The sequence below is a fragment of the Gorilla gorilla genome, chromosome 11, assembly GCF_029281585.2.
Source record: "Gorilla gorilla gorilla isolate KB3781 chromosome 11, NHGRI_mGorGor1-v2.1_pri, whole genome shotgun sequence".
NCBI classification, from domain to species: domain Eukaryota; kingdom Metazoa; phylum Chordata; class Mammalia; order Primates; family Hominidae; genus Gorilla; species Gorilla gorilla.
In genome coordinates this window covers 38,119,349-38,144,155 of record NC_073235.2, presented here as the reverse complement: position 1 = coordinate 38,144,155, position 24,807 = coordinate 38,119,349, and the positions used below count along the sequence as shown (strand labels likewise).

Here is a 24,807-nt window from a genome sequence, read left to right as displayed (position 1 = left end):
GCTACTACTCTGGAAAGCTAACATCTAGAGGAAGATTTCTTCACCTTGGCATCTTTCACTCCATGAAAGTGTTGGTCAGATAATTTGTGGGTAGCCATTTTTGTAGGGAGAATGCCTCAAAGTGCTTATGAGTTGCCAAAAAGTTAAAAATTATTCATTTAGTAATCTGACAAAATGAAAGATTTCACAATTAAAGTACTGACTCAAATAAACACCTCAAAAATCTTTGGGTTGATGATTTATAAACTCAGCAAGAAGGAACAAAAACTTTGCATTTAAAAACTTCAAAAACTCGTAAGTGAATACACTAAGTTCTTATTTGGTTGAGTGCACTATGGTGAGATACCTATTTTTCTTTTTTCTCATGATTAATGGTATATGTCTAACTCAATCAAGAGCCTAAATATCTTAGTGATTCTATATTTCCCAAAATTCATACATCATGGTGACATGCATAATGCAAAAAGATATTTATATATTTGCATATACTAGACCAACAACATCTTTGCCCTGAAAAACTAAAATGTTTCTGGTGTACTTCAAATATCTGCAATCTTATTCTATTACTCTAACTCAATAATGAAAACATATATAGCAAAATTATGGTACTCTAGAAGCAATGGAAACCTTATAAATTTAATTTTTACCTGGGATTGTTTTTTAATGTATTTACTAAAAATTCATGTAGATCTATGCCAGTTGAATCAGTGTATTCTTGACTGGAATCTAAAAAACAACAACACAAAAACCCAGTATAAAGTTGTTTGAAAACAAGTCCCATTCCCTTTTACACATGATGTATATCTTAAATAAAACAAGATGCCCCACATTGAAAAAAATTCGACAAAGTAGGAAAAGTTACAATGAAATCAGGTGACCACGATGTTTCTATTCCCATATAATGTGCATGACATGAGTTTATATAACTGCATATCCACGCACATTCTTAAAAAAAAATTAACCTCTCACATGTGTCTGTTTAATTTCCTCTAAATTCTTTAAAGATCCTTTTATATACTCACCACAACCTCATGTTCAAAATGCCTCCGTGGGTGAAAAATTTAAATGATTTACATAATTAACTACATTTGTAGCAAATTAAGACAGCTTAGTTCAGACATGAATATAATGGAGGCAATAATTTGGAGGTAGATAGAAATTTTAGTTGTGAAAGAATTTGATTTTTGTCAGGTCTATTACTACAGGCTTGCTTTCAAAATACTTTTCAAATATTCATGCTATCTTCGCCTTAAATGTAATATCTTTATATTATTTATAATACTGGTCAACATAACTGGGTTTTTAAATTTAAAAAGCATTTCTATTGATCTGCAATGCTAGGTAATAGTGAAGACCCTCCAAACTTATAAAAAATAAACACTCTGTTTCCAAGAATATTCTTACTGGATACTCAATATTATGACATCAGCTCTTTGAACCATAAGGAATTCAAGAGTGATAGTATCCTTAGTGGAATCAATATAAAAATTATAATGACTTTAGTATTTTACTAAGAGTGAGGGACCAGTAAGAGATTACGATGTTTACCTTCCTCAATGTCTGTTATGTGTTGCAGTTTTTGGCTGAAACGTCTTACTGATATATGGAACTGTGTTAAACCATTTTGCCCAGATGAGTTAAGTACTGTATCATCCTTCCAGTCTGTTCTGTGTCATTTTACATAAAGATATACTATATATAATTATTCAAGGGGAAAAGGATGGAATTACTGATAGCAAAATTATTTTTTTAAAAAAAACAAAAGAACTGCAAACCTCTTGATAACATTTTTCTGGGCAACTTATCACTGGCCTTTTCTTTTTCTGCTTCATCTTTTGAGGGCTTCTCTTCTTTCTCAAATGATTGTGTTAACTGGATCTGAATTTTCTCCTGTTGGAAGGCAAAGTCAATTATTCAATGAAAATACAATATAATTCATTTAATACCACACATTTATATTTTTTGAGTAACATACAATTGTACAGAGGAAAAAGATTATTTTACCCAACTGGATTCTTCAAACTAAAAAACAACTTAATAATACTTTACCACTTTTATCAAATACTTTATATAAAATGTAAAACTAATGTTCTGAGTTGAATATATCAATTAAAACAAATCCTCAACATTATAGAGAAAATTAAATGTTTTCTATTATAGTTTAAGTGCATCAACTTGTAAAATCCCTGGAGGATGAGAACTCAGGTCTTCTTAACTTATTTTTGCAAGGAAGATGCCAAGCAAGAGCATAATTATCATCAATCATGACAATACGAATGTATAAGTGTCAAGTCAATGATTAATAAAAATCAGGTTTCTGAGTATCCATTATAATCACACATTCCTTCATTCTCCTACCATATAAAAATGTTAAGTACAAAAATTTCCAAAATCAACGGCACACAGCTTTATTTCCTTTTTGAGATTTATATATCACTATCAATCCTTCAATCACCACAGTTTTTTAGAAAGATTTCAAACAAAATTGTATCCTTACAGATACGTAATGTTTAATTGTAAAGTAACCACATTCTGTAAGACTGAAAGGAGAATTCATGTTTTATTTTAAAAACAATGCCATTACATGTAATTCCAGAACCCAAAGGGATTACTAGCAATTAATTCACACAGAAAAGGCAAAAATCATGTAGCTCTGTTTACTTAGGTAAAGTTATAAAGAAAGCTATAATAAATTCTACACCAGTTTTACTAAAGATAAAAGTGTAGCCTATTTTTAGACTAAATTACACTGTTATTCTATAGTCAAGAAAACCATCAATCAGACACGTAGACTTTTTACCCCAATAGGACTGCTACCTGCTATTTTCATCTCTTTTCTTCTTCTTAATTCATCATACCAGTTAAAATTTGTGTTCATAATATAGGGTAAATGATGCACACTGGCAGTTTTTACTAGGATGACAAACACTTGCTTTTTGCACTCTCTGTCTTGTTTACCAAAGACACTGGCAACTTCCTTACACTCATCAACCAGTAAGTAATTTTTCTTATTGTGATTCATTTTCCAACCCACTTTCTTTACTCTTTTCATAACTGTAAAACAGGTATCTAGAAACGAATCCCAGAACTATTTTTCAGAAGTATAATATTTAGAAGTTTTCTTGACTTGTAACTACTATTCTGGTTACTCAAGAGGAACCCAGTGAAATCCAGGCTGGGAGAAAAGATTTCACACTACCTCCTCTTAGATCTTCACTAAAAGGCACTTCCAGTAACTAGCAGATTTCATTTCTAAGCTCTCCTCAAGAAGCCATATATTTTAATTACAGATACTAAACTATTTTATCAAAATGAACTATATTTTTTAAATCTTGTAAGCTTAATGTACTGAGGCCTGTCTTCAGTTGGCCTAGTTTTCAGTAGCAAATAAACAAGATATATTTTAAACACTGAAGTTCTTATATACAAAATCTTCAGACTATAAATAACTGGAATAATAGCTACCTCTCCATAGGAAACTGCAATTCCTTTACTCTTCACTCTGTCAATAACATCTGTTATTGAGGTCACTTCCCTCTCACAAGCTCTCATCAGATACAAGTGACATCTCTCTCTTAATTGCCTCTCAACTTTTTGAATAATGAGTTTTATTCCAGATTAATTCCTCAAAAATCACATTCTGAATCAAGCAAATTAGTTGGAAACTGTGTCTACCATCAAGGATTAGATACTAGTACCTTTCATGAGAAATAATTTATTTTCCAATTTCCACTCACGTGCAATTTATTTATCTCAAGGCTTGGAAAAAGACTTCCTACTAGAAGAAGTATCTTTTATTCAGAGGATTGTATTCATAGGCAATTATCCAAAAAGAAAAAGCTTATTGTATCTAAGAGAAACTGAGAAAGAATATACTAAGGGAAATAATTGAGTTTTGATATAGCTTCTTTAGTCATTATCCACATGCCATAACTCATCTTTTTGAACTGTCAACACAAACAATTGTCTATGATCAATAATGTATATATCAATATACAACATATATTCCTGTTATTTTTTCTTCATATAAATTTTCACTAGCCAAATTTAGTACCATAACAGGCTCTCCCTCAAGATTTTTCAAACAGGTAAAATGCACTACAAAAAACAAGGGTCATGGTACAGCTTTTATTTTTTCAAAAAGTATACATGTCCTCTGTATTAACAGATTTATGAATGCCTGACCCTTCTTTCCTCAATCTCTTTTGACTGTCATGAAGCTAAGATGGTGTAACATCTGTTTTTTGGTCAACAGAACAAAGAAATGAATTTTCAAAAACATTACACTGCCTACTACTCCATCCCAAACAGGCATATTCTTTACTCTGACTTGTACAAAATAACTTTTTTTTTTTTTTTGAGGTAAGAGTTTCGCTCTTGTCACCCAGGCTGGAGTGCAATAGTGCAATCTCGGCTCCCTGAAACCTCTGCCTCCCGGGTTCAAGTGATTCTCCTGCCCCAGCCTCCGAAGTAGCTGGGATTACAGGCGTGTGCCACCACACCCGCCTAATTTTTGTATTTTTAGTAGAGACGGGGTTTCACCATGTTAGCCAGGCTGGTCTTGAACTCCTGACCTTAAATGATCCACTTGCCTTGGCCTCCCAAAAGTGCTGGGATTACAGGGGCGAGCCACTGTCCCTGGCCAAAAGAACTTTTTAAAAGTGCTGTTTCAAAAAACAATTTTATTGATTTTTTTTCAGACTGTATTATATAGCTCTTCAGCTTTATTACAATCATGCAAAAGCCAAAGGTTAATATTTGAAAATGTTCTCCAAGCAAGGATTTAGTAAATATTTTGACTGTATTTCTGCTTTTTGCTAGAAAGTCTATTTCATTGCTAAAATGTATCTATTATATCAAATAAATGCATACAGCTATCTCCTATGTAGATAACATCAAAAAAAAAAAATCAGCCGGGCGCGGTGGCTCACACCTGTAATCCTAGCACTTTGGGAGGCAGAGGCAGGTGGATCACCTGAGGTCAGGAGTTCGCAACCAGCCTGGCCAACATGGTGAAACCCCGTCCCTACTAAAAATACAAAAAATTAGCCAGGCGTGGTGGCCGGTGCCTATAATTCCAGCTACTCGGCAGGCTGAGGCAGAATGGCTTGAACCTGGGAGGCGGAGGTTGCAGTGGGCTGAGATCACACCATTGCACTCCAGCCCGGTCAACAAGAGTGAAACTCCGTCTCAAAAAAAAAAAAAAAAAAAAAATCATAAATTAATTTTCAGCCCTATGTTTCTGATGAAAAGAAATGTCAAAGCAAACAGATTTTTAAGTACATTTCATTGACAACAATCTATTTCAAAACATTTTCCTTGCATTTTCAAGCAATAAAATGTAGTGCTTTTCAAAAACAGTGCATATTCTAAATATGTGACAACTATCCTAAATATCTGTAATAGGCTTTTGAGGGTATCATGTAAATCAAGGGAAAGTATAACAATTTTAGTTTGAATCACCAAATGTATAATGATATTTACTTTATAAAAAAGATGTACATGTCATGGATCAGTCATGGCTTCTTAAATAACTACAACATTGCCCAAATTCCTTGGAAACTGTTTTTTGGGATAAAGGAGCATTTTAAGTTGCTCAAACTCTTATTAAGTACAACTAGCCACTAGGGAAAGTTATCACAAGATAAACATTGGTAAAGGATCCAAAAATATTTATGCATAAATATACAGATGTAACATGAGACAGAGATCAACCCATAGCTGAGATTAACAGAAAAGTAGTCATAGCATTAAAAAGAATGCAAACTAAATGGTTTGCCTAAACCTCACTGTTCTAAATTTTACAAGAATAGACATGTGAGAAATTAGAAGTACTAGATAACTATTAAAGAGCCAAGCTAATATGAAAATTGGTTTCACCATGCATTCAGGTTATGTTAAATAACCTATCAAGAAGTCTTGGCTGGTCTCTTTACAAACAAGCATTAAGTATCTGAGAAATTTCTAACAGGTAAAACTAAAAGGGCAAATTTCACCACAATTATATTCACTGGAAATGCTACCTTAATATATATATATATATTTTTTTGAGATGGAGTCCCGCTCTGTCGCCCAGGCTGGAGTGCAGTCGTGTGATCTGGGCTCACTGCAAGCTCCGCCTCCTGGGTTCACACCATTCTCCTGCCTCAGCCTCCCGAGTAGCTGGGACTACAGGCGCCCGCCACCACGCCTGGCTAATTTTTTTGTATTTTTTTAGTAGAGATGGGGTTTCACTGTGTTAGCCAGGATGGTCTCGATCTCCTGACCTTGTGATGTGCCCACCTCGGCTTCCCAAAGTGCTGGGATTACATGCGTGAGCCACTGCGCCCGACCAACATTTTTTAACTTTATAAAAATTAATTTATAACTTTCTTAAAGCCACATTCCTAATTAATTACATGATTCCTAAGTTCTTCCAGAAGAGAAATAATTGCTCTAAGCCTTAGATTGAAGCAAAGAGGTTTTCTAACTTTTCATATATCTCTTGGGTGCCAAGTATTATTGAATAAGTTTCATTTAGTCAAAATAAAACAAATATAACAAACACAACTTAAATCATATACAAAAATTCTCCAGTTCCACCATGTCTTGAAATAACATTTGTTTTGCTTTTTTACCTGGTTTTCCTGTGATATCTCTGGTGCAGGGGGTGGTGGAGATTCTTCACACACTGCAAGGCTCCGAACTAGCTTTAACTTTGAGCTTGACTAAAGAGAAGTATTTATAATTAACACTACATTTCAGAAATCTAGGGCATATCCAAAAGCCCCCTAGAAAGAGTTTCTAAGTTTCTTTATAGTTTCTGCCATGTATAACAGTAGATGAAATGTGCAAGTTAAATATATCATTAAACACTACTAAAGGCCTTTGTTAAGAAGGAACACAAACACTTGCAGTTTTGAAAATTATAGCAATAGAAAGAATGGGAATAATTCCAACTTCATATCCCCAAAAATGGTGAGAAAGTGATTTTCTCTACAGATAACCATCAAGATAAAAAAAGCAATGCACAAAAGCGACTAGGCAAGACAAAAATCCCAAATAAAACAAAATAAGCTTTCTGCCCCCCATAAAATATGGAAGAACTAAACTGAATGTAGTGCTATATGAAAACAAGGATTCATCAAGCATGAAGGAAGGCCCTTGGCATGCCAGCACACCAAAATATTTACTATACCTTAGACCTTTTTCCTGTCTGTCCAAATGACTGCAATGGCCGCTGAATATACAAGAAAGATTTGTATTAAATTTCATACTGAAACAGAAAATTTGCTTCTTAATTCATAGTCCTAAACCACAGAAAAACTAACTGTGCATAAAGTATGAAAAGTGAGGAAATCAAAGTTGGTTTCAGTAAAGGAGTACTGATTCCTCCCAGAAGCACACTTGCAGAAGTTTCTTTAAAATCCTGATAGGTTGGCATTTTTATTATTATTTTTCTTTCTTAGGCATTTTTCTTTAAATCAGCAAATGGCCACAATTTCTGTGTTAATTGAGTACAATGGAACTTATATGGTGACTTCTTGGTAGTGAAATAAAATATACTTCATTATTTTACAACATATTATAGTTTAGCCAAGGTTAAGGAAAAACAACACACACAAAAACCAGCAGTTAAAGGCGGATAAACTCAGAAAAGTTCCAAACTTAATGTTTCAAATGCACAGTAAGTCAGAGTCCAACCACAAATCTACTGAGGTGTTTCAACACTGTATAAAGTACACCACCAGTTTATTAGTGATAGAAACCTATTCATCAGGTCTGAGGTGAGGCAATGAAGCAGAAAGGAAGAAAAAAGGGCAGACTTCCAACACGGATGTCCAGCATGACTGATAGGCCGACCATCAGTCACATGATTGGAGAACGCGGTAAGGCAAACTAACTCAAGTTTGTGATACAAGCTTTGGTTTGGGAAACCAGCTGAAGCACCTGTGAACCAGAGCCAGATAGGTTTTAAACACTCTTTCCTTCTACTTTCTTCCAATTTTCCTCCCCAAACCCAACACCAAATAGTACACGGCCAAAATATCTATCATTTTTACTTCTTAACATGAGGGAGCCAGTCTGGTAACAAACATAAAACAGATACAAAATCCTTAATATCCAGACTAGTATGCTTTACATTAAAAAAAAAAAACAACCCATCATTTTATTTCAAAAAGGCCTTCCTTGTAGAGTCAACAGAAACAAGAGTCTACAGTACCAGTATGTCCTGGCTCCCATTTTGAGCCAAAAGTTCTTCAAAATTAAAAAGCACTGTATTCTTGGGATTTTAACCCTAGATTACACAAACTACAGAACAACAAAAGGAAAATAGAAAAAATAAAAGAAAAATGACTTTGTTTCTTATACAGAAGAAAATAGCATGTGTGCGCACACACGAATATGGCAGTGCTGCCTAAGAGGTCTTCTGCATGTTGGTATTGTCTTCTGTTTTTACCTACTCTCTAACTTGTTCAAGAGGATTTCTAATTACCCGTAACTCACATCTAACAATAAAAGTAAAATAAATTGTACTACCATCTAGTCTAGGTGGTAGATGCCACCATCTAGGGATTACAGGAAAAAAAAAAGAGAGAGAAAAGCAACAGGTGAATACTATGAAAATGCACATACCTAAATGAGTTCTGAAGAAGCAGAAAATAATTTGTGACTTACTCCCAGTCCTCTGCTTTAATCTCTTGTAATTTTAAGTATCACTGGTATAAAATCTTCTATTAAAAATTCTAAAATGAAAGGGGTCATTAACTGTCAACATAAATCCTGTATTCATATGCAGAAAAGCTGAACTTAAATTTTTGAATTTGCTTCTTATTAGTGGGTAACCATGGTCAAATTACTTCAGTTTACTTTTATCTGTCTAAAAGTTCATACTACTTGCACTAATTCACAGGATTCTTGAAAGGATTCAGTGAAAGCGTAGCTAACAAATCGGCTTTGAAAACTCTAAAGTGTGTCATAAATGTAATCGATTATTAAAGGTTAGGAACTGACCCTGTCAGAAAACCAATGTGCTGCCCTCTGCTTATTAGCAATGAGATTAAGAAAAATTACTTAATCTAACAAATGCTAATTTAAAAAATGTCTATAAAATGGGGGTGCTGTATATTGTCCCTATCGTAATGCTTGAGAATATTCATAGACTTACACATGTATTTATCTCACTTTTAATCTACAAGGAGGCTTTGATGAAAATGAGGAAAAGATAAAGGAAGATACAGAGAAGTAAAATTATCCTAATTTGACTTCATTTAACGAACATGTTTTAGGTTCCTGCTGTACACCAGATACTGTGCTAGGCACTAGAGCTACGAAGATGAATAAGACATAGTTCCTGGTCTTAAAGACCTCACAGTCCAGAATCAGTTACTAAAGTCAAACAGAACCCCAGATCTTCAGAATCTTAGTCCAGTGCAATTAATATATTTTAAAAAACTTTATTGTGGATTAAATTCTATCTGAGGTAGACAGAATTCTAAAGATGGCACCCAAGATTCCCATCCATCCACTGGTTATTTAATTAAACACGAATCAAGGTACTGCTAAGAAAGGATTTTGCTTTTTTTTTTTTTGAGACTGAGTCTCACTCTGTCGCCCAGGCTGGAGTGCAGTGGCGTGATATTGGCTCACTGCAACCTCTGCCTCCCAGGTTCAAGTGATTCTCCTGCCTCAGCCTCCCAAGTAGCTGGGATTACAGGCACCTGCCACCATGCCCAGCTAATTTTTGTATTTTTAGTAGAGACAGGGTTTCACTGGGTGGCCAGGATGGTCTCAACCTCCTGACCTCAACTGAGCAGTCCGCCTTGGCCTCCTAAAGTGCTGGAATTACAGGTGTGAACTACCATACCCTGCTGGATTTATGCATTTGTTAACTAAGCTCCAAGCCAGCTGACCTTAAGATACAATTTAAGATTCAGGTGAGTCTGATTCAATCAAGTGAGCCCTATAAAAGCTCAAACTTTTCTCTGGTGGGAGCACGGAGGCAAGTCAGAGAGATTTAAAGCGTGAGAAGGACTTGACATATCGTTGATGGTTTTGAAGACAGAGGGGCCATGTAAGGAGGACTATGAGCAGCCTCTCGGAACACAGTGGCCTTTACTGACAACCAGCCAAAAAACAGGACCTCAGACCTACAGCTTCAACAAACTAAGGTGTGTCAACAACTGGAATAAGCCTTGAAGCAAATTCTCTCCCAAAGTGTTCAGAAAAGGGCCCAGCCTGGCTGACTTTGGCCTCATAGAACCCTAAGCGGACAACACAGTTGGGCCCACTGTGAGCTGATAATGGGTGTTGTCTTTTAAGCCTCTATGTTTGTGGTAATTTTTATGCAGCAATAGAAAACTAATACACTACTATATAAGTAAACCATAAATTGCTAAAGTGGCATTGTTCAATAACATAATTTATTTCGATTTCCTTTCAAACAGCAAATAGAAATTATATGTACTAGAAAATATGCCATACATACACAACAAAGCAGAGAAAACAAGTTGTTTATTAAAGTAAACATTTTATTTCATATTTTTGTAATCTACTTGGCAGCCAGATTTGGCTTTAAGTAGCAATTCCCTCTATTTGATATGTAATTATTTTAAAAGTGGATTTTATTATTTAGAGCACACTTTTCACCCTTAGAATTTCACTGTCACAGCAAAAATTTAGCAGCTTGTTTAATAGACCTGTATGAGTCCAGAGAAATGCTATTTAAATTAGAATTTAGAAGGCTTAGGGACAAAGTCCCCAATTTCTAATTTACATTGTTTTATACTGAAGTATAAGACAGGAACTAGGCGAAAAAATGGGTGCAGAATATGAAACATCCTTAACTGAATTTCAGTTTGAAATTGATACTAATACGTTGTCAGAGTTACCAGCTACTAGAATTTGGAGAACTGAAAAAAACAGAGCAATCCTTATGAGTTATATATGTATTAGCACAAAAATAACCAATTAAATATCACTCAACTAAGAAAATCTGACATTTAAAAAATAGGAATAATTTTCTCTTTGTAATTAATAATTGTTATGAAGAAAAATTATAATGGTTACACCCTTTCAACCAGACTCAAAACACCTTGAAGAGGTTACGAATTCTCAGTACTTTTCTAGGTAATAGTAAAGATTAGTGTCAATTGTAAGGAAGATAACGAATTAAAATGTTCCATGTCTAGTTAAGGTCAGGGCAGTAAAAATAATGGATGCCAGGATGCTAATTTCTACTGGAATAAATGAAAAATACAAAGTTCTCTGAGGTGGGAGAGCTATTTTAAAAATCAATAAACACAATCACTAATTTGTTTTTAACATTTAATCTTTTGAGCCATGAAGCACAGAGTTAAATACTCAAAGGCCTAACTCTTAGATTCTAATGAAACGTATGTGGAGAAAGTCACAAACTATCTGCTTTATAGTTATTCCTTGTAATAAATGAAGATACAGGATCATCCCATCCTACTGGTGATGTACATGAAAATTATCCAAAGAAGTACAAACGGTAAGTATGCAAAAGCATTTCTACAAGATGTAGCCAACATCTTTACACAGCACAAGAAAGCACCGTGAAAAGTAAATGTGCTTAAAAGAGCTACCATATGTGCATATGACCCAAGTTCAGTAGAAAGAGTACCAAATCCTAGAAATAATTATAAAAATATACTATGGAAAATGTATCACAAGTTTTAAAAAGTTGAACTCATTCAATATTAATAAAAAACAATAAAAATACAGCATACAGATACAGAACTTAATAGAAATAAAACTACTGTACTGAAAATCTGGGGAGGTTATGTTAAAAGTAAGTTTTAGTCTGTTTTATTACTAAAGAAAAAATCTTGCATGACAATAAAGCGACAAATTTTTGAGAAGCCATATAATTGTGTTATTGCTAATAGTAACAATTATAATTATTATAACATTGTTAATAGCACCTACCATTTGCTAGGCTCTATGTACTAGGTACATTACATATATCTTTTTTTCTCTGAGACAGGGTCTGACTCTGTCACTCAGGCTGAAGTCCAGTGGTGCAATCACAGCTCACTGTAGCCTTGACCTCCTGGGCTCAGATGATCCTCCCACCTCAGCCTCCAGAGTAGCCGCCATGCCTAATTGTTTGTGTTTTTTTGTAGAGATGGGGATTTGCCATGTTGCCCCAACTGGTCTCACACTCCTGGACTCAAGCATTCTGCTTGCCTCGGCCTCCCAACGTGCTGGGATTACAGGCGTGAACCACCGTGCCCAGCCATCCTTTTTTTTTTTTTTTTTTTAATTTTATTTTTTTTTAAGGGACAGGTCTTACTCTGTTGCCCAGGCTGGACTGCACTGGTGCAATCCTAACTCACTGCAGCCTTGAACTCTCAAATCATCCTCCCACCTCAGCCTCCCAAACAACTGCGACTACAGGTGTGTACCGTGACGCATGAATAATTTTTTTATTTTTATTTTTGTAGAGACAAAGTCTTCGTGTGTTGTCCAGGCTGGTCTCAAAGTCCTGGGCTCAGGTAAACCTCCTGCCTCGGCATCCCAAAGTGCTGGCAGGAGCCACCATGCTTGGCCACATACATGCTTTTAATCTTTGTTTGACAAACAGGAAATAGCTAAGATTATTATTTGAATGATTTTATATAAAGAGACTTTTATTCAGTCCTTTAAAAAAATACTTCATTTCTTAACAGATTAATGAAATAAGTTAATTGTTTCATCAATACTTTCCAAGCAAATGAGGGAATTTGTTATGTACTGCCTTCATTGTCGAAGAAGTGTGGCATTGTGTTCTGAACTTTTCTGATAGCCTTATTAGATTCATTGCTTTCTTGCCCAAACCTCTTTTAAAGAAATGCACTGGAATTAACTTGAGGGATACAAGACGTAAGAGTCTCATCTTGATTATCGAAGGGCTTACTACTGAAACAGAATATACAAAACATGTACTTTAGCCAACTCTGTGTATGGAAAATTGACTCACGTATGTCAGAGCTATTCATTGACTCTGGCACACAAGGCCTAGTTTTTAACAAAAATCAGCTCTCTTATTTTCTCCATGACAAGGGTTACCAACACAATGTGGACTCCCTATCCTATTGTTAATAATAATGTGAGGGAGAGGCATTGTTTGAACTGTTCCCAAATATGTTCTGAATTGTGTGCATATACACATGTATACAGATGAACATCCCTGGACAAACTATTTGTTAAGTACAAAGATACAACTGTAAAAGAATGGGAAAGTTGAGTTTGAACCTTTAATAAGCAGAGCATAGAGTTCTGAATTTTATATTTAAAATAAATGACTGTAAAAATCAACACAAATAATTTACTCTAAGTTTTTAAATTTTTTTTTTTTTTTTAAGATAGGGTCTCACTCTGTCACCCAGGCTGGAGTAGAGTGGCACAGTTTCAGCTCACTGCAACCTCGATCTCCCTGGCTCAAGCAATTCTCCCACCTCAGCCTCTTGAGTAGCTGGGACTACAGGTGCATGCCACCACACCCAGCTAATTTTTGTATTTTTTTTGGTAGAGACAGGGTTTCACCATGTTGCCCAGGCTGGTCTTGAATTCGAGCTCAAGCGATCCGCTTGCCTTAGCCTTCCTCAAAGTGCTGGGATTACAGGCATGTGCCACAGCACCAGGCTAATTTAGACTAATTGTAATCTGAAAAACCTATCCGCGAAGAAAATCAAACAATGGAGACCCATCGGTGACTTATACACAGGAAATCAAAGCAAATACTCCCCACCATCCAATTAACCCATGTTAAAGATTAGGGATACTCACAGTCTAACAAAATACATTTTTCTGGATTTAGAAACCTGGCATCCACCACCCCAACCTTCCAAATGTTTCATAAAAATATAAAGTCCGAAATGTACCTCTACATTCTCAACAGGAACAGTGTGTGGCAGCAGAAAAACTCCTAACCAAAAACCTGTCAGATAATTATTTGAGACCATAATCAACAACAATTCAGAACAACTCCAAGGCAATTATATGGGAAAGTTAACTTCCTGACGTTAATGCACACAGATTTCTTGAATTAGCTCTGAAGTATTAAGAAATTTTTATGAAAGTAATCCTAAAATTTCTATAAAAGATTACAGTCCAAAACAAAACCCTGAATAAGAAACACAACATTTTTTAAAAGTGGAAAGAGAAAACTAGAAAAAGTAGAAAGAAAACACAAATAGAATTATTTATAAATTAAATGGTCAAAGAGCTCTCTGAGATAATCTCTGCTTGGAACCACCTGAGATGACATGTAATGTCTGTTGGCCTTTCTCTGGTTTGATGAAATTATTTTTTATGTAAATACTACCCTTAACAGAAAGAAAATCATAAAGTCTCTTCATAGTACAAAAGGGGCTGTAACATCCCTTAATTAAAAATGACTTCACTCAAAATGTATATATTAAACTTGCAGTTTTTTTATATAAATGAATGAAATGAATGCATCTTTTGGAAGGTAAACATTTGTTTCCTTTAATCACTTTAAATATTACTATGCTGAAGCAAGATAACAGACGTAAGTTATAATATTCATGGTAGCTGATTTTCAGAATGAGAGCAAAGTAGAGAATATCTTATCACTCTATTAGAATAAAGTAATAGTTTATCCAAAAATCTCAATAGAAAACCTACATTATTTGCTACATACATCCAAACTTATGAGTGAAAAACAGCAGTTGCTATTTAAGATGACAACCTTTAGGCAGTACCTTAGAGGTACCAAAGGAAGATGAAATATCTGGTAGTATGTTAGAATAGTTAACTCCACATTAAGTTAAAAGTAACTCTGTATTAACCAGACTTTTTAAAACAAAACACTTATTCCCTGTTGATGCTTAAAACAGTTAACTTTGTTTTACAATATTTTAAATGAAAACACAGAAGAAACCAATTTTCCAGTTTTATCTACTTCCAATTCCCAATTTCCATTAATTAAATCTGTTCTATACAAGGTATCTCAACTGTACACCCCTTGCCAGGCACCTTGGATGAAAGCATTTTGGGCCTCAAAAGCTCAAAGCAGGGTCAATATTCTTACATATAGTAAATTATTATTATTATTATTATTATTATTATTATTATTATTATTGTTATTTTGAGACGGAGTCTCGCTCTGTCACCTAGGCTGGGGTGCAGTGGCGTGATCTCGGTTCACTGCAACCTCCGCCTCCCAGGTTCAAGTGATTCTCCTGTCTCAGCCTCCCAAGTAGCTGGGATTACAGGCGTGCACCACCATGCCCAGCTAATTTTTTTGTATTTTTAGTAGTGACAGGGTTTCACCATGTTGGTCAGGCTGGTCTCGAACTCCTGACCTTGTGACCTGCCCACCTTGGCCTCCCAAAGTGCTGGGATTACAGACTTGAGCCACTGTGCCCGGCCCATATAGTAAATTATTAATAAATACTTCAATAAACAATGAATATGGCATTCACCAGATTAACATAAAATAAATTCTCACATTCTCTTTTTCCCTCCTTCCAAATCATTACAGTCACTATGCTATAGGAAACAAGAGGTCAAAGACCATACCCATGTTTGTTTACTATGGTATTCCCTTGGTAAAGAAGAGATTTTTCAATAAATGGTTTGGGTAATGTGGGAAATTTTCTTATACTACAAACAACTGGGCCATGATGCAAAAGTGGTCATCAGAATGTTCTTGTGGCTTACTGCCAAGGGCAACACAATAGACATGGTAGGAAATGCAATAACCCAAATTAATGACTTGTTGATAAGCATGATCTAGGAAAAGAAATATTAGGTGTAGAAAAGAGGCTAAAATGAAGTATTTTATTATTTCAATCACAAATGCAATAGAATTTTATCAGACTTTCTCTGATGCAATCAGGACACTGGCATGCTGTCATCACTGAGTGTACTGATTACAGGTATGGCAATTTTTTGTTGTTCTAAAAAGTGCTATTAGTAAAAATGACTGGGAAAAAAATATGTTATTTCTCCCAATTTCTTAGATGATTACCACTTGACTATAAGTGGGGCCTAAATGCTTTTTTATAGCTGGAGGAATTGCTATCATTGTCTAACCTGGTGTCTGGTACATAATAGGGAAAAAAGAGAGTTTTTGACTGAACAAAAGAATAAGAAAACCTTTAAAAACAGGTTTCTTGGCCAGCAGCGGTGGCTCACGCCTGTAATCTCAGCAGTTTGGGAGGCTGAGGCAGGTGGATCATGAGGTCAAGAGATCGAGACCATCCTGGCCAACATGGTGAAACCCTGTTTCTACAAAAAATACAAAAATTAGCTGAGCATGGTGGCACTCGCCTGTAGTCCCAGCTACTTGGGAGGCTGAGGCAGGAGAATTGCTTGAACCTGGGAGGTGGAGGCTGCAGTAAGCTGAGGTTGCGCCACTACACTCCAGCCTGGTGACAGAGCGAGACTCTGTCTTAAAAACAAAAAACAAAAAACAAAAGAAACAAAAAACCCCGCCTCCCCACCCAAAAAAACCAGGTTTCTTTACTTTAAAAAAGTGAAGCTAAAAAAGAAAACACAAAAGAAAAAAAAAAAAGTGAAGCTATACTTTTTGGCTTATAGCCTTCAAAGTCTTTAGCATATAGAATGATAGAATATTTTCTCCAAAAATAGAATTCTTTAATTGCAAAGCAAAATTAAAACATTGTTAAACATTTTTTTTTTAATTCTTTTTTTTTTTTTTTTTTGAGATGGAGTCTTGCTCTGTCACCAGGCTGGAGTGCAGTGGTGCGATCTTGGCTCACTGTTAACCTCTGCCTCCTGGGTTCGAATGATTCCCCCGCCTCAGGATCCCTGGTAGCTGGGACTATAGGTGTGTGCAACCATGCCTGGCTAATTTTTTGTATTTTTACTAGAGACAGGGTTTCACCATGTTGGTCAGGATGGTCTCGATCTCCTGACCTTGTGATCCACTCACCTCGGTCTCCCAAAGTGCTGGGATTACAGCCATCGCTCCCGGCCTAAACAATTTTTTTTTGAATAACTTTTTGTGGTAGCTTAAAGGTGGCTACAAATTCTTTCCTACTGAGAGGCAGGGTCTAATTCCCCATCCTCTGGCCTGGCTTTATTGACTTATGTCATCAAAAGAAGACAGCTGAAGTAACGTTCTGGAACTTCTGAGCCTATGTCAAAAGAAACCTTGCAGCTTTGCTTGGCTTTCTTGGAACATTCTCTCTGGGACCCCTGAGCTGCCACATAAGAAGTCTGACTACTTTGGACCCACCTTGTTGGAGGAGCCATAAATAGGTGCTTCTAGTTCCACCTGAGCCCAGCACTGCAGCCTTGCCTACCCAGGTGCCAGACAGATGCGAGAAGCAATCCGGGATGCTCCAGACCAAGTCCACCGGCCTGTTAAATGCCAACAAAGGACCTCTTTGGATACCTTGTAGAATAGAAAATTCACTCAGCCCAAGCCTTGCTTCATTTCCTGACTGATAAATGATGAGATATTTAAAAAAAAAATTGTGGGCCAGGTGTGATGGCTTGCGCCTGTAATCCTAGCATTACGGGAAGCCGAGGTGGGCGGATCGCCGGAGCTCAGGAGTTCTAGAACAGCCTAGGCAACACAGTGAAACTCCATCTCTACTAAAATAGAAAAATTAGCCGGGTGTGGGGGTGCATGCCTGTAGTCCTAGCTACTCGGGAGGCTGAGGCAGGAGAATTGCTTGAACCCAGGAGAGAGAGGCTGCAGTGAGCCGAGATCACACCACTGCACTCCAGCCTGGGCGACAGAGAGAGACTCCATCTCAAAAAAAATAAAATAAAATAAAATAAATTGTTTAAAAGTGTTAGCCCTTCATTCTGAGAAAATAGATAACTGGAAAACCTTACCAAAGAAATGAATACTACTAGAAATGCTATTACTTGGGACCATTTTTACCTATCTTCAATTTGTTAATCAACTCAATTTCCATTTATGCCTGGAATTAGAAGCCTTCTCAGTGGCTAGCTCTAAGTCATTATATATGCACAGCATTAAAAGCATTAACTTCCCCGGGCCCACAAATCTTTTTTGTCAGTCAGGTTGAGTGACTGAGGAACCACCCGAGGGCTGTTTTTGCCAATAGTTCGTCTGCAGTTTTATTCTATTCTATTTGTCTTTCCTTTAAGAGCTCTTAGGTTAAACTCAAAATTTAACTGTGAGAGTTCAAAACTCTCACAGCACTGGTAATTAGGAAAAGGGTGGAATGAGAAAGTAGAAAGCCAATAAAAATGCACTAGCCACATACAAATAAAAAGAAGTATATTACATGATACAAGCCAAGTTAAGACTCACCAACTGGCTCCAAAACCAGCTAGTAAGCACGTCACGAAGGGTCAACTTACCCTTTTAGAATTCTGAGAAGTGAGTTTTGTATGAAAATAAACATAAATATATACTGAATATTTAGTATTTGTAGCCAGAGAAAAATTCCTGTTTACCTGCAAATCTATATTGTTCTCAATACAATGTTCATTCTTCTCTACCAAAATCTTCCCATAGTTTTCTGATTTGATAAGATTTTCAACTCTGGTTGTATCTTTCACTTCTGCCTCCAAATCCTTCATTGTTGCAGTTTCATCTTTTACAGTAACAGTATCAGACATCCTCATTAGAAAAGGTTATTTTCGAATTCTACAGGGAGCTTGAAGCCTTAAGAAAAAAAAATTAATACAGTTTGAAACTTTTTTACATTCAGTTACTGCATGATACTGACCTACTGTCTGTTATGTTCCAGAAATAATGTTGAATATAGACAGAACAAAATTCTTGATTTCAAGGAGTATATAATTTTGTGCTAGATACATCCAAATTAAAAAAAAGATCACAATACAGTGAGAAAAGAGCTATAGAAAGTATGTGAGCCAGGCACAGTGGTACCCAGCTGTAGTCCCAGCTACTTAGGAGTCAGGCAGGATGACTGCTTGAGTCCAGGAGGCGGAGGCCAACCAGGGCAACACAGCAAGACCCTATTGCTAACACATAAATGTGTTTTTTTTACATTTAAAAAAAGAATATGGAGTGATTTTGATGCACATATACTTGTGGCAATTCTTTTTTTTTTTTTTTTTTTGAGACGGAGTCTCGCTCTGTCACCCAGCCTGGAGTGCAGTGGCGCGATCTCCGCTCACTTCAAGCTCCGCCTCCCGGGTTCACCCCATTCTCCTGCCTCAGCCTCCCGAGTAGCTGGGACTACAGGCGCCCGCCACCACGCCCGGCTAATTTTTTTTTGTATTTTTAGTAGAGACGGGGTTTCACCATGTTAGCCAGGATGGTCTCGATCTCCTGACCTCGTGATCCGCCCGCCTCGGCCTCCCAAAGTGCTGGGATTACAGGCGTGAGCCACCGCGCCCGGCCAATTCTTAAGAAACATTAAGGACTGAGCCAGATCAAGGTAGAAGGTAATGGCTGGAGAATAATATATGTGTATTTAGAAGACATTAGAAATCTTTCTCCAAAGGGATATCTATAATAGCTTTTTCATCTGGATTCCTAAAATTCCAAATTTCTTAAATTACCCTGAAATATTTCCAAAAGGAAATAATTTAAAAATAAACAGTAACATTCTATTACAAAATACACTTGTAAATCTGGATTAACAAATATGTTCAGCAATATGAAGAAAGCATTGAAAACTCTCCTGAATTAAGTGATTCAATGCCAAACAACACATTATCCAGGCACTCTAGAATATGGAATCCACAGGAAATCAAATACATAAGATTCCAATATATTTTCATGTCATTAGTGAGTTTAAGAAAATCACTGGTTTCGCACTGGATTAATGTATCAGAGATTAAGCTAAAGATAGCACTCATTTTAAGCTGCAAAAAATGTAATAAAAACAGCAGAACTTGGCCGGCTGCGGTGGGTCACGACTGTAATCCCAGCACTTTGGGAGGCCAAGGTGGGCGGATTGCTTGAGCTCAGGAGTTCAAAACCAGCCTGGGCAATGTGACAAAACCCAGACTCTACTAAAAATACAAAAATTAGCCAGGCATGGTGGTGCATGCCTATAATACAGCTACTCAGGAGGCTGAGGCACAAGAATTGCTTGAAGCCAAAAGGCGTGTGTTCCAGTGAGCTGTGATCACGCCACTAGACTCCACCTTGGGTGACAGAGTGAGGCTCTGTCACAAAACAAAACAAACAAAAAAACCCAATAATGGCAGAACTTGATATAAACAACTTATTCTGAAATGCATCTTTAAAAAAAATGAACAGATTGATATATAGAGGTATAGACAGATATAGGTTATAGCAAGTCTGCTAAAATGTTACTGGTAAAATCAAGGGGTGGTTATAGGGATGTTCACTGTAAAATTCTTTCAACTTTTCTATATTTCTGAAAATTTTTGTAATAAAATCTTGTGTGGGGGGGAACCAGTGAAACTTATTTTCTCTATATCAATTTGAAAAATTCAAAAGTTCATTTCCTGAAAGAATGTTTTGCAATCTAAATGGATTTTAGGGCCAGGTGCAGTGGTTTACACCTGTAATCCCAGTGCATTAGGAGGCTGAGGCAGGTGTATCACTTGAGGCCAAGAGTTTGAGACCAGCTTGGCCAACATGGCAAAACCCCATCTCTATTAAAAATACAAAAATTAGCTGGGCATGGTAGCGCGTGCCTGCACGCCTGTAGTCCCAGCTACTTGGGAGGCTGAGGCAGGAGAATTGCTTGGACCTGGGAGGCGGAGGTTGCAGTGAGCCAAGATCGCGCCACTGCACTCCAGTCTGGGTGAAAGAGTGAGACTCCATCTCAATAAATACATAAATAAATGGATTTTAGGAATTGATAAATACAGCTCAAAAGTTAAAAAAGCCAAAGAGAAGTAGGTCTTAGAGTCACAGACAGACTGAACTGAATTAAAAAAAAAAAACCATGTCTTCCTTAATTATAACCCATACAAAAGTTAATTGGTTCATTCCGAAAACAAACAGCTGCAAAGTAGGGAGAGGGTGGTGAAGTTACTTAAGACACTGGCTTCTTGCTTTTTATAGGTGAGATTTTGTAAGAAAAAGAAATATGTTTTTCTGAATGACAGGGAAGCATTACCTGATGCGTCCTTTGGATTTGGGATTGTGGTGTTCCACAAAAATAAAATAAAATAATCCAAGGTTCTTTTTCACAGTTGTCAGCCAGGATGTCAACTGTAGTGAACCATCTGTAATCTGGCAGGAGGAGTCCCATGTCCTTGTCACCACTGTAGATTCCCGGACTGGAATGGACTGTCTTGGATCAAATATATCATACCTTTCCGTGGCCTAAAATGAAAACAAAAGAAACCATTTTAACAAAATGGCCAAGGGAAATGGAACGCTCCACATGAAACTGAGAAATTAAAAATATTACTGTCAGTTGTTTTATTACATTATTTTCCTAAACAAAAGTCAGAACACTGAGTAACAATGAATTCTAACATATATTAGCTTTGTGAACCTGAATAAGTCACTGAGGCCGAGAGGATTGATTAGTTAAAAGCAGAAGAGAGAAGAGGAAAGAAAATGATATGTACTGAGAAGCTACAATGCAGTCAGGGTTATAATTGAGATAGTATCTATAGATAAAGAGACAGAAAAAAGATCATAATCAGAAACACTTTAACTCCAAGAACCATCATTTTTAGAGTTCTCTTCTAGAGCTGTGTAACTCTATGGACTTAAGACTGTAATTTTGAACAGTAATAACATTCTAGATTTTTAAAAATACAAAAGAAAAAATAAAACAAAAATAACAAGCCACTTAACATTTTTAATGAATCCCACATTGTCTGTTCTAAAAAAAAAAAAAAAAAAAAAGTTGGCTGGGTGCAGTGGCTCGTGCCTATAATCCCAGCACTTTGGGAAGCCAAGGCAGGAGGATCACTTAAGGCCAGGGGCTCAAGACTAGCATGGGCAACACAGTGAGACCCCATCTCTATAAAAATTAAAAAATTAGCTGGGTGTAGGGGGTGTGCACCTGCAGTCCTAGTTACTTGCGAGGTTGAGGTGGGAGAATAGCTTTAGTTGGGGGTTACAGTTAGCTATGATCATGCTACTGCACTCCAGTCTGGATGGCAGAGCAAAAAGAAAACAAAACAAAACAAAAATCCCCAAATACAAAATTTTCTCCATGTTATATTTTTGAAGTCGGTTTTATTTTATATTTATTCGGTATGAATTAATATAGCCTAGCAAGTTAACAACTCTAAAAAGATTATTTACCTCTTCCATTGTCCTTTGACAATTTTGCTGTCAATAAACAGAATAGTACATTTTAAGGTGAAATAACTAAGCATACATATATGCATATAATGAGATCTAAGCACCAAGAGACCTAATACCAAGACAGCCAAGCATGCATTATAGAGTAACTCACATTTTATACTAACTCTTCAAAAACCATTTTGAAATACAATCACTTGGAACCCGATATATCCTTACGTTACTTTTCACATTTTGATTTCACAATGTTTGACACAAGGATAATAGAAAAGGGGGTATCAAAAACAAATATCAAAAAACTTTTAATTGATACTGTGTCATCTCAATCTGACCAAGATTCTCCAGCCACTACATCAAATGATTTAAGTTCCACCAAAAACAAAACAAAACAAAAATCCTTCAAGTATTTTTTCTCCATTTTAGCTTTTTATCTCATAAAATGGTAGACACAAGATGGCAGCATTCTCTAAGCAACCAAATTATTTGTGTTCTTTGTAAAGTGACTTTACAATTTAATCATGAATCTCTTAATTTTGTAATTCCATAAAAGCAAGGTTTTTAATCCATTTAAGAAATAAATAAGGTACTAGATAAGGCAATAGCTGCAGGGGACAGTGAGGAAGGGGCAAAACCGAAGAGGTGAACACCTTAGAAGATCCTCTTAGGATCCCAAGGTTCCATGAACCCCCAAAGAACCTGAGAGACCACCTAGTCCAATACTGTAATTCAGCATTCAAGTTATTATTGCCTAGAAGTCAAATGACTTCTTCAAAGTCACACAACCAGTATGTGTGACCAAAACTTGGTAATATGCCACACCATTTGATAACAGACTAAATAATGAATGATTCAGAATGAAAATGACCAGTTATTGCCTGGGAAGGAGTCAATGGCATATAGAAATGGCAATAGAAAGGGAAGTGCACTAGCATTAGACGATAATTTAAATCCCAGCTCTGCTAGTTATATTTTCGGTAAATAACTTAATCTCTCTGAGCTGCAGTTTTCTGATCTGCAAAGTGGAAAAAAGAATATCTAACTTCTAGGTTTGTTGTGAGGACTGACTGATTTAAATGTAGAGCACGGACCACAGCCTCTCTCCCAGGGCAGGCCCTCCAAAAATGTTAGCTGTCTTCTCTGGTCAGAATCCCTTTAGATCAGCAGTTGGCTGAGCCTAAATTTGCTGTGTCCTGACCCCTACCACTACACAGCAGTAGACTGACAAGAGGCCTACCACTGTGTACAAGCGGCTTAGCATTTTTGTGTATGGCTCTCATTTGAAGGCTTCTAATTGAATATTAAAAATTCATACAAACTGTTGGGTGTAGTGGCTCAGGCCTGTAATCTCAGGACTTTGGGAGGTGGAGGCAGAAGGATCACTGAGACCAGGAGTTCAAGACAAGCCTAGGCAACATAGCAAACCCTATCTCTACAAAAAAAAAAAATCATATGAACTTTGTATTCTTCTCCAAAATATTAATGCACTTGTTTAATTTTTAATTTTTTTTTTTTAGAGACAAGGTCTCACTCTGTAACCCAGGTTGGAGTTCAGTGGCACAATCCTGACTCACTGCAGCCTTCACCTTTGAGGCTCAAGCTATCCTTCCACTCTGGCCTCCTGAGTAACTGCGACTATAGGTGCCCACCACTATGCCCAGCTAATTTTTAAATTGTTTTTGTAGAGACGGGGTCTTGCTATTTTGCACAGGCTGGTCTCAAATTCCTGCGCTCAAGTAATCCCCCGTCCCAACCTCCCAAAGTGCCGGGATTACAGGTGTGAGCCACTTTGCCCAGCTAATGAACTTGTTTGATATAAAAATGTTTTCCCTCTCCAAATCTTCAAGTAAAAGGGATGTTTCAGCTTTTGGTACTCACTGGAAAAACAAAAACAAACCCCTTTTTGGTAAACCCATGAAGCCTACACTTCTCAGTTTGCCAAAGGTTGTGTGGGCATGTGGGTGTCAAGTATAGAAAGCTACAAGATAGACATGGCACATCATGTCTCTAACACAACGTTTAGAAGTCCATTAAATGTACTGTCTTAATATAATAAATAGTTGTACAGTAAGTGAAAGATACTTAGGAACTTACAAAATTTAGGAAGACAACTTAGAGAAAAAAATGAACAAAATATAGACATTCAAGTATATATCTCAGTTCCTACTATTACTGAAATTTAAAAACTGAATTTTTCAGCATCTTTGTCAACCTAAGAGAGATGGATATATGAGCTCAAAATTCATATTCAACTTCAAAAAAAATTCTAATTGTCAACATGCTATTTATTAGGGACAAGTCAGAGATGTGCTTATATATAATTCCTGTGCTACCAGGTAGATAACCAGAGAAATGCCACATGTATGTTTACATATGCACAAAAAGGATGGCACTTACCTGAAACCATAAATGAAAGGAAATTACAGGTAAAATTAAAGGTCATAACCTTAAAAAAGTAAAACTATGAATGTACAAGGATATATAGGAAATCTTTTTATAATTTTTGGGTGGGAAAGTCCTTCCCAAGTGTGACGCCAAAATCTAGAAGCCATTAAAGGTAAATAGTTATAAAACTTAGAACAAAGTTTTAAAATTCTTGTATAATAAAATAGAACATAAACAAAAGGCAGATG

General features: G+C 36.4%; 1 protein-coding gene across 50 annotated transcripts in view; it reads right to left on the bottom strand.

Moving 5' to 3' along the window:
- Positions 1-24,807, bottom strand: part of R3HDM1 (R3H domain containing 1) — a 194,255-nt gene that overhangs the window by 101,965 nt on the left and 67,483 nt on the right. For 25 of the 50 annotated variants that reach the window (XR_010129562.1, XM_019022125.4, XM_055380828.2 and 22 more), the window contains exons 2-7: positions 21,030-21,238; positions 18,415-18,625; positions 7,178-7,219; positions 6,618-6,707; positions 1,776-1,890; positions 648-726 (exon numbers count right to left, since the gene is read on the bottom strand). Coding sequence is in view for 49 of the 50 variants with exons in the window: in XM_019022125.4 (XP_018877670.1) it covers positions 648-726; positions 1,776-1,890; positions 6,618-6,707; positions 7,178-7,219; positions 18,415-18,585 (497 nt within the window). In the remaining variant the exon portion in view is untranslated. The remainder of the gene's footprint in view (positions 1-647; positions 727-1,775; positions 1,891-6,617; positions 6,708-7,177; positions 7,220-18,414; positions 18,626-21,029; positions 21,239-24,807) is intronic. The other 25 variants (XM_019022132.4, XM_063694782.1, XM_055380805.2 and 22 more) reach the window with 2 other exon arrangements.